The sequence below is a fragment of the Castanea sativa genome, chromosome 10 (genome assembly GCF_040712315.1).
Source record: "Castanea sativa cultivar Marrone di Chiusa Pesio chromosome 10, ASM4071231v1".
Lineage (NCBI taxonomy): Eukaryota > Viridiplantae > Streptophyta > Magnoliopsida > Fagales > Fagaceae > Castanea > Castanea sativa.
The window spans coordinates 30,230,844-30,248,884 of NC_134022.1; the positions used below are offsets into that span (position 1 = coordinate 30,230,844).

The 18,041-nt window shown below is 35.0% G+C and overlaps 2 protein-coding genes across 4 annotated transcripts; both read left to right on the forward strand.

Moving 5' to 3' along the window:
• Nucleotides 1-1,057: 1,057 nt before the first annotated feature.
• On the forward strand, nt 1,058-9,488 carry LOC142613573 (ASI1-immunoprecipitated protein 3). Its single transcript, XM_075785967.1, has 8 exons — nt 1,058-1,492; nt 2,234-2,296; nt 3,411-4,274; nt 4,385-4,519; nt 5,181-5,264; nt 7,749-7,808; nt 7,902-7,988; nt 8,892-9,488. Exons 1-8 carry the CDS (start codon nt 1,148-1,150, stop codon nt 9,177-9,179), a joined length of 1,926 nt encoding a protein of 641 aa, XP_075642082.1. The 5' UTR covers nt 1,058-1,147; the 3' UTR covers nt 9,180-9,488.
• A 2,839-nt stretch (nt 9,489-12,327) lies between these two features.
• On the forward strand, nt 12,328-16,946 carry LOC142614245 (uncharacterized). 3 transcript variants are annotated; one of them, XM_075786824.1, is made up of 3 exons: nt 12,328-12,869; nt 13,606-15,511; nt 16,122-16,946. In XM_075786824.1, exons 2-3 carry the CDS (start codon nt 13,622-13,624, stop codon nt 16,449-16,451), a joined length of 2,220 nt encoding a protein of 739 aa, XP_075642939.1. In that variant the 5' UTR covers nt 12,328-12,869; nt 13,606-13,621; the 3' UTR covers nt 16,452-16,946. The 3 variants fall into 3 exon arrangements, with proteins under 3 accessions (XP_075642939.1, XP_075642938.1, XP_075642940.1); XM_075786823.1 differs by having other exon boundaries at nt 12,329-12,822; XM_075786825.1 differs by lacking the exon at nt 12,328-12,869 and adding an exon at nt 12,917-13,098.
• Nucleotides 16,947-18,041: the final 1,095 nt, after the last annotated feature.

Consider the following 18,041-nt stretch of genomic DNA (forward strand, 5'->3'; position numbering starts at 1 on the left):
CTATCATGGCTAGTTAATGGCATATATTATTATATAAGTAAGAGAGTAGATGGACAAACAGACTGACAATGGGATTAGATAGAGACACAATTAAATAACAAGTAAATATATAATTTTATCTTCCACTAAAATATTGCTTAAAAAATAGTTATTTTTCTATTGATTTTTAAATTGCTTTATCTACTTATAAATTAGATTCTTAAAATAAAAATTAGATATAAAAAATAATGACATTTTTTTTTTTTTTTTTGCATCTATAAAATAGGACTACTAAACTTAATGTTTCACTAAACCAAAAAAAAAAAAAAAAAAGTCTTATCGCACGCGTGTGATGAGGCTAATATCTTTTACATACAACATACAATATTTTAATTTTTTTTTAGAACTTGTTTTCAAAGTACAAATATGTTTTAGCATACTTTTAACAAAACGCTAAAGAAACTATTCCAATAAATCCTTACTATTTTAATTTTTTTTTTTTATAAATTTACATATAAAACAAACTTCCTATAATTTATCAACATACTTATCACAATCTTTTCTAAAAAAAAAAAAAGGGTAAACTACATATTTAGTTCCTAGCCTTTACACCATATTTCAATTTGGTCCTTAATCTTTTAATGTCGTGTCAATTTAGTCTTTGCCATTATATATTAGATGAAAATTGTTTACATAGCAAATAGCCAAAATAAAATTTTAGTTTATTATCACATCAACAGAAGCTAATTTTTTATTTAGGCCATTAGACATGTCATTAATTTTCATCCAAAAGATAACTGTAAGGATTAAATTGACACGGTAAAAAAAGGTTAGGGACCAAATTAACACAATTAAAAAATTAAAGATCAAATTAAAATATGATGTATAAGATAGGAACTAAATACGTAATCTACCCAAAAAAAAAAAAAAAAAAACCTTATCACGATCTGGTTTGATTTTTTATTAACCCCGAAAAAATAGAACAACCACGTCTCAAAAGATCAAAGTTGTGAGGGAGTGGCAGAGTGGTGAAAAAGTGAAAGTCAAGGACGATTTCCGGACCGACAACATTTCATATAAATACCAACCCCAACCGCATCGCTTGGCGGGATTAAGATTCAGTCATTTTCATCACAAGAGAGAAAGAGAGAGAGAGAGAGAGAACGCAATGGGGAACCGGAGGTTCGCGCAGATCTCGACGAGCGACGAGGACGAAGAGGCGCCGCGGAGGCCATCGGAGGAGAGCCCGCCGAGGCGGAAGAGGCTCAAGCGTATCAAGCTTCCCGAAGATGAAGACGAGCCCAAAAAGGAACCACCACAACAAACTAAGAATAAGAACAACAAGAGTAACAAGAAGGAGAAGGAGAAGGAACCTTCACAGAGCAGTAGCGAAGAAGAGCCACCGCAAGAGGATGCCAAGGCGATCGGCGATTCCATTAGGCTTTCCGGGAAAGGCAGAGGGAGGAGGAGCCACTACGAGGCGTTTGAATTCGACGGCAACAGATACGACCTGGTGAGTGCTAGGGTTTCCAGCCTTCGGGACATTTGTATTCATTTTTTTATAATTATTGGTTAGGGTTTTCATTCTGAATTTTGATTTTAATCGTGCTGCTTCTAGTTCAAACTAGTTTTGGGGGGGAATGGTGTTTGTTGGAAATTTTGGGGCTTTCTGTTTGGTTCCTTAGAAATGTGGAGAGAAAATTTCGCTACTTATATAAGTTTCAATATTTCTGCTGCTCCCTCATGCTGTCATGCTTTGCAATGAGTAATTTTCAAAGTCTTATAGTTCATGGGACACTTAGTTCATAGACCACACCCAAGTTTGACCGTATTTGGCAATCAAATGACTATAATAACCTTTTGATCTTTGTTAATTTCCTATGTATTATACAATTATGAGTTTTTTAGGGGGGTTTAGCATGTTCTCATAATTTGTAGCCGATGAATGTAGTTCTTTTATGGCTTTCTTATCCTGGTTTACCCGATTTGTTGGTGGTTTATACTGAGATATTGTCAATGCCCGTGTTATTTCAATTTTTTTGGTCCTGTATATCTGTCTTCTCAACAATTTGATTTATGGCTTAAGACAATTTGTGTCCATTTTTGTTATCATCTACTTTACATTGAAGATATGCATCGATGTGATTCACAAATTTTGAGTTCTCGGTGGTGTTTTAGGTATAGAAAAATATCTTGCATGCCATTTTGTCTTGTTTATGTTATTTTCTTCATTTCTACTTTGATTGTTGTGCAGGAGGATCCTGTACTTCTAGTTCCTGAGGAAAAGGAACAGAAGCCCTACGTGGCAATTATTAAGGTACATGTTATGTGAAATTAGTGTTTACCGTTATTTGTGACTACATCTGTTACAGTTTTCTGTCATTTATTCTGATATGGTTTTCTGTAACTACATTTGTTATGGTTTTCTGATCTTTATTCTGTACTTCTTGAATATCATCTTGCTGATATGCATCTTTTGTCAAGTTGGAGTTGCATTCTTGAATGTCATGTTGATTTATATGTTTAATCTGATATTAGAGGACATTCAACTGGTAAATAAGGAGTTATTCCTTGAAGACTGTTGCTATTTAATTAAGTCGTGTTTTGCACCATAGGTGGTTGTGGAAACTTTTCACTTATGTCTTTGTCCACAAATCATAGCACCTTTCCTTATTCTTTAATGACTTAAAATACACCCTGTTGATAATATAAATAAAACTATCTTATTCAGTCAATTCCTTGCATGTGCATCAAAGTTTAATGCATGTTATCTTGCCCTTTTACAGACTAACAAGTTATATTGTAGTTAATATGTACTCATATTACATATCATATGTAATCAATGTTTGTAAAGATGGAATCTGTACTTATATTACATATCATATGTTTTCATATTGCATATACATTCTTATTTCTTTTTATGTAAATTTTTTGTTGCACTCAGTGACCCTTTATTATTTGGGGGGGGGGGGGGGTGGAGGCACCATTTGAGTTGAGGCTTATTGGCCACAAATTATTTCACAATTTGGTGTGGATGCAAGATATATATTTCCAATTACGCAGACCTATGGGTGGAGAAGTTAAAATAAGTAAACAAATAAAAAAAGAGATGGCACAATCTGCGGCCTTAGTCTTTTGGTTGGGGTGATTTTGGGGGATGGAAAATGGGGAGGGGAAAATAGCAGAGAAAATGAGTAGTTCAAGTGTTTAGTTGGGGGGTACTTTTCTTTTCTCCTCAAATTGGGGAGAAAACGGACTTCGATGGGAAATTCCCCATTTTCCCCCACTCCACATTTTTCCCCTTAACGTTTTGGTTTTGTCCTACATCACACCTCCTTTCACTTCTATTTTGTATGTATATTCTCTCTCTCTCTCTCTCTCTCTCTCTCTCTCAATGTGCCCAAAATAATTGTTTGTTTTTGTATTTGTAGGATATTGCTCAGACCAAAGATGGGAGCATTATGGTGACTGGGCAGTGGTTTTATCGCCCTGAAGAGGCAGAGAGAAAAGGGGGTGGAAACTGGCAATCACGTGATACGAGAGAGTTATTTTACAGTTTTCACCGCGATGAGGTCCCAGCGGAATCTGTAATGCACAAGTGTGTGGTACATTTTGTTCCCATACATAAGCAGCTTCCAAGTCGCAAACAGCATCCTGGTTTTATTGTGCAAAAAGTATATGACACTGTTGAACGAAAACTGTGGAAGCTAACTGATAAAGACTACGAAGATAATAAACAGCACGAGATTGATCTCCTTGTTCAGAAAACTATGTCACGCTTGGGGGATCTTCCTGACATTGAAACTGATGATGCTGCTGCTGTTGCTGTTGCTGTTGCTGGTGCTGGTGCTGGTGCTGGTGCTGGTGCGGTTGCTGGTGCTGCCGCTGCCGCTGCCCCTGCCGCTACCACTGCCACTGCTACTGCCACCGTTGATCAGGAAGATCAGCTAAAGGCTAAACGATCCTTGAGGAGAAAGAACATTTCACCTCTTGATGTTTCAAGGGATGAAGAAGCAACAAGGCCTGATCAACATCTAAGAGCTGAAACTCCTGGAAGTGGTCCAACTACTGGCTCAGTACATTATTCTATTTTAGCCAGTTTCAAGGCATTGATTGGAGATAACTATCGTGATAGATGGCTGGAGAGGCTTCTAATAGGAATTCAATACATGTGCAATTCTGTTGACAGCATGCATGGAGATGACAAAGAAAAAGGTCGTCGTGATGGCATTAGCCAACTAAGTGAGAGTAAGTGTCAAGAAACTGCCAATGGAACTCAAGCCAAGAGTGCAAAGGTATGCAGGCATCCTAATTTGTGGTAATTGATATATATTTGGTAACTAGAAGCAGAGGGTTAAGGAAATACAATGATTGGCATGTAAATGTAGATTTTTTTCCCCCACAGAGTGGCAAGTCTTTTCCTTGGCCGGATGCTGCTGTTCTGGCTGTAACTGCTCTTGAGAAGGCTGCGCATGAAACTCTTTCCTCAGATTTTCAAAAGTATAATCAAAAGTTACGACAGCTGGTCTTTAATCTCAAGGTTAGTATGCTGTTACATTTGTTCACAAACACTTGTGTGAACTCATATGAGTCATATTAATTTGAATGTTTGCATTCACAAACATGTAGGCTTATTGTTTAAGAGAGCTTAATGCCTTTGGGTAATTTCTCTTGATACAAATAGTTTTTGCTATTACAAATCCTTAAATTTCTCCGAATAAATGTGAAATAATGGGGATAATAGGATTGAAACATTAAATAATTCAACATTATTTTGTCATTTATTTGGGAAAATAGGAAAATTTTAGTGAGCAGTTGGTGCAGGAGGTCTGCAATTTAATTGGATTAAGATTTAGTTGAGTTGACTTTATCAATATGTACAAGACTTGGCTGTGTTTTTCATTTTTTAAGGAGTGCTTCTACTGTGGCAACACTTAGAAAAGCCTTGATCAACTGCCAGACAGACTGGACAATTTCTTTTGCCATGTCTTGTATCAGTATTACTGATGTTTTTTATATAGAAAGTTATGATTTATGAATGATTAGAATCTTGAAGAAATTCATGCTTTTATTCAATAAGATGAAGTAATCTTAATTTTTTTAATACATGTTTTGCATTATCAGAGTCTTGTTCAGTGTCTATGAGGTGAACTTTACTTTTTTTTATTTATTTTAAAATCCCTTTCTTCCTTTCCTGGTAGAACAATGAGGTACTGGCTCGACGTCTTCTGAATGGAGATCTGGAACCTTCCAAAATATTGAACATGTCACCAAGTGAGTTAAAGGTATGCTATTCTCATGGCTTGCTATATGTGCTTTCAAATACATACATTTTGCACATGAATATTTTAAAATAAGGCTAATCCCATAGTGACTTTAGCTGGAGACATAATTCATGTTGTTGATGCCGAGAATTCTATTCCTTTTATCTTCTGACAACTCAATTGGCTAGTTGTTTTAGGGGATAATTTGTTGAACATCATGCAACAAATAGGAATGGGTTAACAGTCTCAAATTTGTTAAGCCATATAGAAATTGTAAAGGATGGATTCCGAGCTATGCATTTCAAATTGATCTGTAAGAACTTACAAAATCAAAGAATTTCACCCTATTTTCCTTTTTGGGTGGGTTTCAAATGCCATCTTAGTGATTGCTTCTTTGAAGGTTTGAAGTGTTTTCTTAGAAACATGTCTATTTCTTTATTTATTTATAGGTTAAAAATATTTCTATTTCAAAGATGTTTGGACACAGGACATGACACATACTTACACAAAGGAAATTCTTGAAAAACTAGGACACACCATGGTAGGGACAACACTATTAATTAATTAGTATTTTTTGGCATATATATATATATATATAGGAATATCTCAATTTTGCGCCACTTGTCCATCTAATTTTTTAATTTCCGTGCCAAGGGAACTATTGAGTGCAAAAACCAATGAGTCTAAAATTCAATTAAATTCTATATATGTGTGTGTGTGTGTGCGTGTGTGTGTATATTGTATAATGAGAATTCATTACATATTTTAGAAATGTATGGTTTAAAAAAGGTGTATAGGCTAATACCATATATAATTTAAACCTCTTTTCAAAAATATGTATAATTTGAAATCGTAAAATTGTAATTGTTTTTTAATTGTACCCGTGCATATGCACGGGGTTACATACTAATTTAAAATAATTAATCAACTCAAACTTTATGCTTTTCTAGGTTATAGAAATAAGTAACAAGCATCAAAGAATTTGAGAACATATCTAAAATTAATTTAATAGCAATAATGGATATCATAGAATTACGTGATATCTATAAAATGATGTTTAAAGTACTAACCAATAGTGCAAATAAACTATTAAGGTCTAAAGAGAGAAGAATAAAAAAGTTCTGAAGATGATCCAACAATGACAAAGTCCTCCCTTTCTTCTTTTGAGATTAAATCTCTCCTCCTCCCCTCTTTGTTTGCTTGGTGTTTTGCTTTCTCTTCTTTCTCTTGCTCTAATATTTTTGTTATGCTTGATCATTGTAATTTTCGATCTTGATGTAACTCTTTCAATTACACTCCTGGTGTACCTGGGGCTTTTGTTTTATGAAATATCGTTATTTTTAATAATAATAAAAAGTCCTCCCTTTCTTCTCTATTGTGCCTTACCTTAGAATAGGATTTCTTTTTTTTTGATAAGTAACCTTAGAATAGGATTTTTTGAAAGCACAAAGATAGTAGTTGCAGCTAAAGCTTTTCTTTCCACCTTTTTTACTCACTTTATCTGTTTAGAGACATATTTCCAAAAGAGGAGCATTATCATCGGAATCATTAGTGCGAAATTTACTAGTAGCAGTGGTCTGTTCAATAATGTTGAAAGTGAGATTGAACCTGAGGCCACCTCTTCTTTGTAACTTATCAAAAAATGTTGAAAGTGAGGGTGAGAGATTGGTAAAAATGTTTTAACAATAATGTTGGGAAAAAATATTATGACAGATATATGATACATTGCCAATAGACTTTGAGAATAAAAATTAAAATAATAGAGAAGTAAATAACAAATTGGAGAGAGTGCGAGAGTGCAAAAGAGATCGCCTTGCCTGGCGGAGTGAGATAGAGATAGACCTAACTTTTATAGACTAACCAATGAGCTCTAACTCATATGGAACTTCCTCACTTGTAAGAAGGGTTGGGGAGTGAAGCTGTGCATTCAACATTTACAGTGTGCTTATATAACTTACCCAAAAAAAAAAAAAACTAAAAACAAAAAACGGAAAAAACAAAAACAAAAACAAAAACAAAAAAAAAGAAAGAAAAAAAGAAAAAGAAAAGATATAGCCTTTTACAGACCAATGATATGTAGTCCGTCTCATGTTTTGCATTTTCATTTGTGGCTCTAGGGTCATTTTACTCCCTTTAAATTTTTTGCACTTTATACTCTTTAAGTTGAGATCAATTTGCAACTTCCATTCCTCTATCCAAAATCAAGGTTAAGATTACAAATCTCTAGGCTGTTTGGGATGGTTATTGTATATTAATGGGAACTAATATTTTAAATTTTGAATATATTAGTGCATCCCATTTAACCAGCTCACTAATTCATTAATTTAACAATAATTGTGGATTCTATGGTAAAAATGACAAATTAATCTTGAATTAGGGTGTTGATTGCAACAAAATCTAAAATTAAGATAGGCATTGCAAATATAGTTAGGGTGGATAGCTGTAATTAAACCCTTTGATTTAGTACAAGTTGGATAAAATATCAACTAAACGTTTGAATTTTAGGAGGGTTTAACAGCTGAGGAAACAGCAACAAAGGAGCCTGATGAGTCGGAACGCATGCAGGTTACTTCTTTATTGCCTAAATTTAATTTTAGTTATTAGTTTCTTATCAAAATTTTCCTTGTGTAAATGTTCTAATTGTTGATCATGAAACAGATGACTGATGCTCGTTGCTCAAGATGCAGTGAGTTTAAGGTTGGTGTAAGAGACATCATCCAAGCAGGACATGGAGACCGCTATCAGGTTCTCAATTTTTTCTTGTTCCCGTCTTAAATGTTCTTCTACATGTTTTATTTCAGTGTCTGAGTTGGACTGGGTTCCTATTAGGGAAAAATTTAGATATAGTTCTTTAGATGCAGCATAGTAAGTTCCCCGAGTAAAGTCCAACACAAGTCTTCATATGGAATTGTACCTAAGCTACTCTCTTAAACAATCCCTCCCTACAAAAAGTATTTGATATTTTTTTTGGGTAATTAAAAAAAAAGTATTTGATTAAAACAGTAACAGCATGAATGGGCTCAATGTGTACATATAAGAAATAGATACACTTGAATCCTGTATGTGTTATGTTATATGTTGTGAATTGCGTGCATGTGCAGCTTTGCAACTTTTCTCCTCAAAGCGTGTTTTGTGAAAATGTGTGATACATGTATGCGCACATCAGACATGTTGATCATCTACACACCTGGGTATATGTTTGTGACATTGATATTCTGGAGCTGTAGAGAATCTGATTTAGTTGTTGTTGAGATTGCTTGTGTTTTCATGAAAATTCATGACCATACATCTGCATCATGATATGTTGTAATGCATACATTTAAGGCTTTTTTAATATCCTACTGATTCTCATTTTGGGGCAATTAATTTAAAGATAATATGTGAAGTACACAAACTATCAAGACAGGTAACATGAAGAAAGACAGCATTATTTACTGATAATTCTATCAGGAATTTCACCAGTGATTAATTTCAATAAAATATTTGGCAATTAATTTCTGCTTGACCATGAAAAACTTTAGTGTAGTTATTGAAGAAAGTTTAGATTCAAAGGATGTTTCTAGTTATAGTTTGACGTTTGTGTGGGTGTGTGTAACTTGCTTCTTCTAAAGTGGTCACTGACTTTTTCCCCTGGTTTTGTGGATTCAGTTGGAGTGCATTGCATGTGGTCATTCCTGGTATGCTTCTAGGGATGAGGCTTCCATGCTGACAATAGATGCACCAAATACCTCCAAAGCCGTTGGCACAGCACCATGGGCCACTGCCAAATTTGAAGATGTAGAGAAGAAGCTAGTGAGTCCCCGAGAACCTGACAAGGCAGCCATTGATGTTTTCAAGAAAACGAGTGAAGCATACATGCCTGTCCTGGATGCCCAGAAATCATTTGGCAGGCCCAAAAAGGAAGAAAAATCTGAATCTGCTAGAAATGCTGAGTGAAAATCTGCTGGCCGTTGCATTTTTGGGTCACTGACTTTTGGTCTTAGTTGTTTGGAGGATCTGCCCTCTTGTACAGTTCACTTAGGTGGTTTTAATGCTTACCGAGCTGGGGGTTTCTTTGTGCATAGCCTCAAGCGAATAGAATCATAGAAGTAGTTAATCTCATGCATCTCTCCGCTGTACGGAGGGGAGGTAGGGTTAGGATAGCGTTGGTTTTCATGTTAAATATCAAAATTCACTACTATTAGTCTTTTCTTATACCTCTTACGTATTTATTTTATTCACAATTTCCTGTTACAAGTAGTACAACAGCAGACCGCCTTCTTTCTTCTTCCTCGAGTTTTCTAGACCCTTTACTTTTCTGTAATCTGCAGTGGTATATGTTGCATACTAGAAGACTAAGAACCAAAATCAGTGAGTTGTACATTACTCTATGTCAGAATGTTTTGCGACAAGGACCAAAAATCCTAGAACGGCCCAAATCTCCCTTGGATTCTTTAGTTCATATTTGTTGGAAGTATTAAAGATCAAAGTTTCAATATTTAGTAAATAAAGGCTAATGAAGATTTAACAAGAGATAAATCAAAATGCTAATAACAAAAATGTATGAAAATAACGTAGGTTTGAAATTTTGAACCACAGTTAGTGAGAAGAGAAAATCGAGAGGATGTGAGGAAAAGAGGGAAGGTTTTTCTGTGCTCATATTTCCACCATTAAGCTTTGGAATTGTGAGAATGTTAGATAACTGGATGAGTTTTTGTTCAAAAGTTTCAACTCTGAGGGTAAAATGTGGTTGGTCTTGTTTTGAGTTGAAATGAGAGTTTTATAGCAGCCATTAAGTGTTCTTAATGATTGGTTTTTAGGCTAAAAGATGAGGCTATGGACTTCAAGGTGCTTAGTTGATGTTTGGTTTGGACTTGCTTTAGTTCGATAAAAAAATTAGCTTGATTTATGCATAATTTGAGAAAGATACGACTAGGCTCCAATTGGCTCCTCATTTTTAGTTGTTTCAGACTTTGGGATGCTTATCTAAATAAGGGCTAGCAGTTGAAGTTGGTCAATGAGAGCCAACTAATTTTTTTTTTTAAAAAGGGGTTCGGGCAAAAACTTTAAGCCACAATTAGTTGGAATGTAAAAGTTTTTTTAGGGTGGAAATTTTAGATACAAGACTTTTTCCATGAGTTTGAGGTGTTATCAATATCCCTTACCCACTTGGTAGCATGCATAAGTTGGGCTTATGCAAAAAATTTTAAAAAAACTGACTTATACCTTACAGACCATACTTCCTTAGAGTCCGTTTGGATAGAACTTATTGCTGAAAACTGAAAACACTGTAGCAAAATAATTTTTAAATGGGTAAAAAACACTGTTCATTCTAGAAGATACTGTTCATTGGCCTAAAATCACTGTTCATGGCCAATGAACAGTAACAAACACGCGTTGAAAAAAAAAAAAAAAAAAAAACAGTGGACGCAGCTGGAAAACGCTGAATCCAAACGTATTCTTAATTTGTGACATTGAGATATATTTTGAGAGATGTTACGTCCACAATATTTTTACAACAAATCATAAATGATTAGTTGTTATTAGTTCAAATTTGAACCTAACACTAAGATTGCTTTTTTCCCTAACAATAACAATCAGTAACAACTTGTCATTTATGATTTGTTGTAAAAATGTTGTGGACATATTATTTCTCATATGTTTTAATTTTAAATAATCATTTGTGGTGCAGTTACTCGTTAGTTCTAAATTTTATATTAACAAATTATTTGTTTGGTTTTTCGTAATTTAGATCAATTTAGTTAATACTAAAATTTATATATTTTCGTTTTTCCTTTGATAAAATCTAATAAATAGGTCGACTGATCTATTTAATAAATAGTTCGTGCTAAAGTAGAAGAATCTTAATCCGTTTAATAAGCATGTCAGATTAATATTAATTTATATGATTGAATACTTATGAGTTAAAATGATATAAACCCGACACACGAACACAAATCGAGGTTTAGTTTAAGATAATTTAATGATATCTTGACCACATCACTTGTCTGGTTTGTGAAATATAGAAAGAGAACTCAGTGAGAGGAGCACGAACCAACATGAAGTCTGCGTGAGAGTGTATGTAGATAATCCAAAGCGCAAGATTCCGTGGGTTGGATGTGACCGACCGCCTCAATTTCGCTTTCCCGCTTGCAAGTTACCCAAATCACATGCACACATATTTACGTTACTCTCCTTGACTGTCAAGATTCTTGCTATTCCCCTTTTACTTGCGATTATACATTTCTAGCCTTTACATTTTTAGGACCAAGAAAGATGACTTAAGAAAAAAAATAAAACATAAAAAAGAGGGAGAGAGAGTTTTTGCCTTTTATAAATGCGCAATGTAATCAAAGATGAGGGCCTAAAAACACATTGAAGCAAAATTGTGCTAGTCTTTTATGATATCTACTTAATTAGGTAACCAATATGAACAAATTTGAACTTAAAAAAAAAAAAAATTTAATTAGCTTGATTTAACATTTTCATAATACTATAACGTTAGACCAATCTTGAGGAAGTTGGAACTTGAAAGCTGTGTCTTCCTAAATTAAAGATGATGTCACTCTCTATGTCTTTAGGACCCCCTTCAGTTTTATGGGCAACATTAAAATGAGTTGCATTTATACTTGTATGGCTTGAAATGTTTGGCAGTATGATAGTTGGGATGGTTGAGCTTTTGCTGTGAACAATCAGTGAAAAATTGGTGTACATACAAGAATTAAGGACTCTAAAGTAATTTCCAATGGGGGTTGATCTGCAATTTTAACACATATAAACAATATTTTATTCAACAATTAATTATTGGAAACAGTCAAATTAATTGTGGGATTCAGTCTGGATATTTGCAATTCCCAAAAACTTAAGATAATAATTTGTGGCAGTGATCTGGACGAGCTCCTTAAAACATATTAGTACACTTATCCTTTTTAATTAGTGACTATCTAATTCCAAAATTACCCACTAAAAAAAACCGTAGGAAGTGTCTATAAGGGCTATCATTGTCTTTTCACTAATGGGTGCTCTCTCCAAGACTGTCCAAAAAGTGTAAAAAGAAAAAAAAATTGAAAAAAAAAAGCTAAAAAAAAGACACGCACTAGTACATAGCAGCAGCTTATGAGTAATGATGGCTTGAAGGAGATGGCTTTTTAGACATAAACTGTAGCTAAGCAGCTCTTGTCTCTTGTTGTTTGCTTGTTACCCTTCCTCATGTTATGTATGAGTGTGTGAGAGAGAGAGATTTTTCTTTTCACTCATGCTTTCTCTCTCTAACATTGTCTTACTCTTACCTCACACTATCTCTTTCTAGAACGCACTTTTTGTGTTTATTAATAAGCAGCTATGCTTTACTGCTCTTGGCATAATCCTGGCTGTCTTTTCCTTTTTTTCTCCCTGTAGCACACTTATGTTGATTAATGGGGAAGTCTTTGAACTCCTATAGCTAACAGCTGTGTGTTTATTAAATTTGGTTGTTGGGTTTTTGCTCTTATAGATTCATGGTGACTTTGAGCTCAAGAGATCGGGAGTTGGAGGACATGATTGCATCTGCTTGCAGTTTGTTGAGTTTTTCTTTGGGTTCACTTCTCTGAGATCTGGTGGGGTATGGACGTTTTTTGGAAGCATTTCTTTTAGTCTTTGGCTTGAAATGTAAGAGGAAAAAAAAAAGTAAAGTTTTTGTTTTTAGTACTTATACTGTAGCTTTTGTGTCTGTTACTTTACTCGTTTTTTGGAAGTCTATAGAGATCAGAAGATTCCTTTGTGTAATAGGGGTGTAAGTTTTTTGGATCAAGATTGTTTTTTTTTTAGTTTCTTGTGATCTTAAAGTTTGGAATCACTAATGGGGTGTATGCCTTTTCAAACAATGGTAATTTCTGAGGTTAGCATCACTAAGCTATTGCTTCTAGTCATCCTTTATTGCTTCTAGATCATAGTTTTCATAATTGTTGATTGAATCCTGCGAATTGAAATGCGTTGGGTATTGAGTATCTTTTCGTACGCAAATGTTCTGTAAGATTTTTTTTTCTTCTTTTTCTGCTTCATCTGTGATTTTCATACTTTACTGTCGGAAATCAATGGCAGTTTAATCTACAATCTGTAGTTGATGTCCTAATAATATGGTAAATTATGCATTATATGGCTTTATCTACATTGTGTCAACAGAAGTAATGCCAGCAATTTGCATATCTCACAGCAAATTTGCAGCCAAAAGCTTTTATTCTGGCATGTTGTCATAAATCTACCAATGTATTGATTACATATATTGGCTAAAAGTCTTTATTTAGTTTATATGTTATAATCAGATTAGTGGATACTGGATAGCTATTGTCTTGCGTTAGTTGTGATCTGTTTCGTAATTTTTATTTTATTTTTGTATTTCTTGCAGAACTGGGGATCTATCAATGGGACTACGGATGGAGTTGGACTTTGATAAAAGTTGCAAAGTGGGTCTGAGTCCTAACACTGTTCTTCTACCTCCTCGACATTGCTCAAATATTGAAAAGAGAAAGGCAAAAGTGAAATCCACCCATAAAGATGATTTGTTGGGCCTAAAGGAGGACTTCATAGAGATTAACTTTGGTCGCTCTCGCAGTTCTTCTTGTAAAAGCATTTCATCTAGACCTGCTGGACTGGAAGGCAACATCGAGCTAAAGCGCGGTTCCATGTATCAAAATTCCAAAGAGGTAAGGAAAATGAAGAGAACGGGCAATTTTGAGGGAAGGAGAAAAATTGAAATGTCTCGTAGTAGTGACACCGCTTTGTCTTTTAGGATTGTTGACTCTTTCTGTAATTCAGATGAGGACGGCCTGCAGAAGAGGTCTCCAGTGATATCTTTGGATTCAAACTTGAGTCCAACATCTGTGAGTAAGCTGTATGAAGAACCATGCTCATCAAATGGCTTTGATGAATATTGTCTCAATTTGAATGACAGGGATAAGCTTGCTGATACTATGGGGAAAGATTCAGTGGGTGTAAAGTTTGTAAGTGGTGAATCTGTTAGTCCTTTAAATGATGGTAATGACCTTGAGCGAGAAACAGTTTGCACGTTTCACAAGTCACTCTCTGCTAAGGCAGAAATGCTTCATTCACCTTCACCATCAGAAAGTGATTGCTCCTCAAGAGCCAGCTCAAAGTCCAGGTTCAGCCCTATCAGAAAGATGTTTGATCCATTCAAGAAGTCCAAATCTTTGCGAAGCCCTTTAGGATATGTAGCAGAACCTGGTGGGGGGCTCAAAACATCTGGTACAATAAACATGAGCAGGAACAAAACATCCAGGAAATCTTTGCTCCATGATTTCTCAAAAACAGCAAAGGCATCAGAACTTGATCCTCAATTCTTTGAGAGGGAGAACCATCATTCAGCTGTTGCATGTTCACCAGTTCACCTACATGGCAATCTCAAGTTAGAATACAAACATGGGGTGCCCTTTTTCGAGTTCTCAACGAAGTGCCCAGAAGATGTCTTCGTGGCCAAGACATGGAAGACGGATAATGATTTTAATTGGGTATATACGTTTCACTCCATTGATGGTAGAAAAAAGAGCAATGTCAGTAGATGGGGATGGAATAGTACTGTCAAAGATTCCTCTTTGGTGGGGCAGATGCAAGTTTCCTGTTATTTATGTTCAGAACTAAAAGATGGTGGGGTTTTGGACAATTCTGTGGTGACAGAGTTTGTATTGTATGATATTGCACATGCAAGACAAAGCATTTCAGCCCAAGAAAATGAAAAAACTGGTGATGATGTTAAAGGTCTCAAAGGAGCTAATCAAGGATTAGTTAAGGAGCCTTTTGAAGATAATAGGTCTCATCCATTCAAGCATAAACTTCAACAAAGACAAGCCTCTGAGAAAGGTGATTTTGATTCTTCAGATTTTTACCCCTGGGCATCTGCACAATTGAATCCAGACCTTGAAATCGCAGCTATTGTTATGCAAGTCCCATATGAGAATAGAGAGAGCTTGACATACAAGTCAGGGGAAAAGATTATCAATGAACTGATCCCAAACTTACTTAATCATTCTATGAGTGAGCTGAGTAAAAAGGACTTACACGATAAAAGAAGTCCAGAAAAGGTAAAGGTGTTAATTCCAACTGGAAACCATGGTTTGCCAAGTGCTGAAAGTCGGGGTCCTTCATCATTATTAGATAGATGGAGATTAGGTGGAGGATGTGACTGTGGTGGCTGGGACATGGCCTGTCCCCTCACTGTTTTAGGGAATACCCAAATTCAATGTGCCAAAGATCAACCACTTCTGGAGAATCAGCAGCATTTGGAGCTTTTTGTTCAGGTAAGCCTCTTGTTTGATGTAAGTCATGTTTCATTATCATAATTTGGATAAGTCAATCATCAACCACTAGAACTTTGAGTAACAAAGCATTCTGCAAAACATAAAGTTGCTGGGTCCACGTGCAAGGCTTCCACCCAACATTTCTTAAATGTGTTCATGTGCCTTGCTTGGGTACACTATTTATTTATATCTGCTTGCTGTCTGACAATTAAACATAATTGTCATTACAATGACTCATTTCAATGCATGCATCATTAGCTTTCCAAAAGAGAGAAGAAAAAATAGGGGGAAAGAAGAAGAAGAGAGCTCTGAACTAGGGCAATAATGTCATGCACATGTCACTTTTTGCAATTTGTGCAACTAGAAAGCTATAGACAGTATTTGTAAAAATAAATTGTTTGCATGTTGTAAGAAAGAGTAGCGGTTCCAATATGCATGCTGTGACCCTTGCCTGCATAAATTGTGCAAAAAAGTAATACCATGTAGTACTTGCATCCATTACAAAGCATTGTCGCTAGGATTCCTTCTTCATTCCTAATGCTCTAACATTTGGACTTCATTATAGAAATAATTAGCATCTTATATTCTGTTGACTTTAATTTATGTATAGGGAGCAAAAGAGAGTACACCGGCATTGACCATGACAGCTGTTCAGGAGGGGGATTATGCAGTTGATTTTCATGCACAGTTATCCACATTACAAGCATTCTCCATATGTGTGGCTATTATGCATGGGACAGAAGCTTCTGTTGATGCTGGGAAGGAGAGAAGCAAACAGTTATCACAAAGCAATTCACTGAAAGTGCTTATCAATGATGAAGTGAAATTTTTAGTTGATGCAGCGACAAGAGAGGAGAAGAGAAAAGACTCTAAGATGGTAAAAGAAATCCCACCATCCTATGTGATCAATCCACCCTTTTCTCCAATTGCTCGAGTATAAATTCAATCAGCTTGCTTGGTACCAGCTTTTACGGCTCTCCAGGGAATCCCGGCATATGGTTCAGACTGATCTCAACTTTAAAGGAGAAAAGGAGGAAGTTTCTCAGATGATGGGGTTGAGAGTTCCTGCCATGACACCGAGGTTCAGGGGTTTCGATTATTTACTGGCATGGGCTCCGCAGTCAACAGCATGCTCAATACACTAAAATGGTTTCTCAGAATATGCAGGACTGTTGGAGATGTGGGCTAGGGATTCTTACCATTGGCAGAGGGTTGTTTCCATAGAGGTTCCAAAAGCCATTTGCTACATTATTTGATTCTTTCAACTTCTGTAGTTAAAATATAAACAGAACACAACATTGTCCATATTGTAACTTGATAGAAATAGAAGTAATCATTAGGTTGTCGAGAGATGGTAGTTCTTTATCTTTTGCCTTTTCTGTATCATGAAGGAAATGGTGCTAAGGAAAGTAGATCAAAACTTTGTTCACAAGAAGTTTTTGTCTCCAAAATAATTTATAATTGCATGCCTTTACTTTTGATTAAAGTTACTTTCGAAAGATTGGGCTGATTCACGAGGACATTGCTCTTCATATGCACCATTTTAGTAAAACCCAATAGAGTATTGTCTTCACAAATCACAATACCTGGTCCATGAACAAGTAGGTGGGGTGGGGTGTATGAAAAGGTTTTCTCTTGAATCAAATGTCCTAAAAAATAGCAATGTCTTCTACCCTTTTCAATTTGGTTTAACCATCGGTCTACTGATAATTTTCCAGCCTGAATCACTACGAATCTTTGTACGGCAATTAATGCACCTCATAGTCTAATGTCAAAATATATCGGCATATGTCCTTTAAATGCTTCAATCGTTAAACCCCGCTCAGCAAATAAGATGAGGACTATAAATGAGACAAGTCGAACATTAAAAATTCAAGGCTGTTCATTTAATTTTATTTCAAACATGAGAGCTAAATTTGAGTTAAATCACCAAACAAAATTACTTTCTCAAGTTAAGTTCATTTTCATAAGCCCAAGTTAGGTTCATTTTCATAAGCCCAAGCTTTTTTACAACTCATAAGTTTTTTTTTTTTTTTTTTTTTGAGAAAGAACTCACAAGTTATTTGATTGAATTATTCTTTTCCCATATATATGATAAAAGTGTAAAACCAAGATTAAATTTTTTTACTCCATCATGAATTTATGAATTCTGGATTGTTTGTAAAAACTTAAATCATTGAATATCATATAAAATAAATTTACAAACTTTTACAATCCAATCTCAAGTCTCTACAAGTATATTTTTTTGACAAATATACATGAAAAAATGTTTGTCCACAACACTCTTTTTTTTTTTTTGCAACTTCCCAAATTATCATTTGATTTATTTGAAAAGTTAATTTTATTTTTCCTAATTAATTTTAGGAGGATAATTTTGAAAAACGTGTAGCCATGGACGTAGCTAGCTTTGGACTTGGGCCCCTAAATTTTTTTAAAAAAATATTATTATTTTATATATATATGTGTACTAATTTTAGCAGTTTTTTTTATTTTATTTTATAAAATTACATTTTCCTCTTAAACTTTTTTA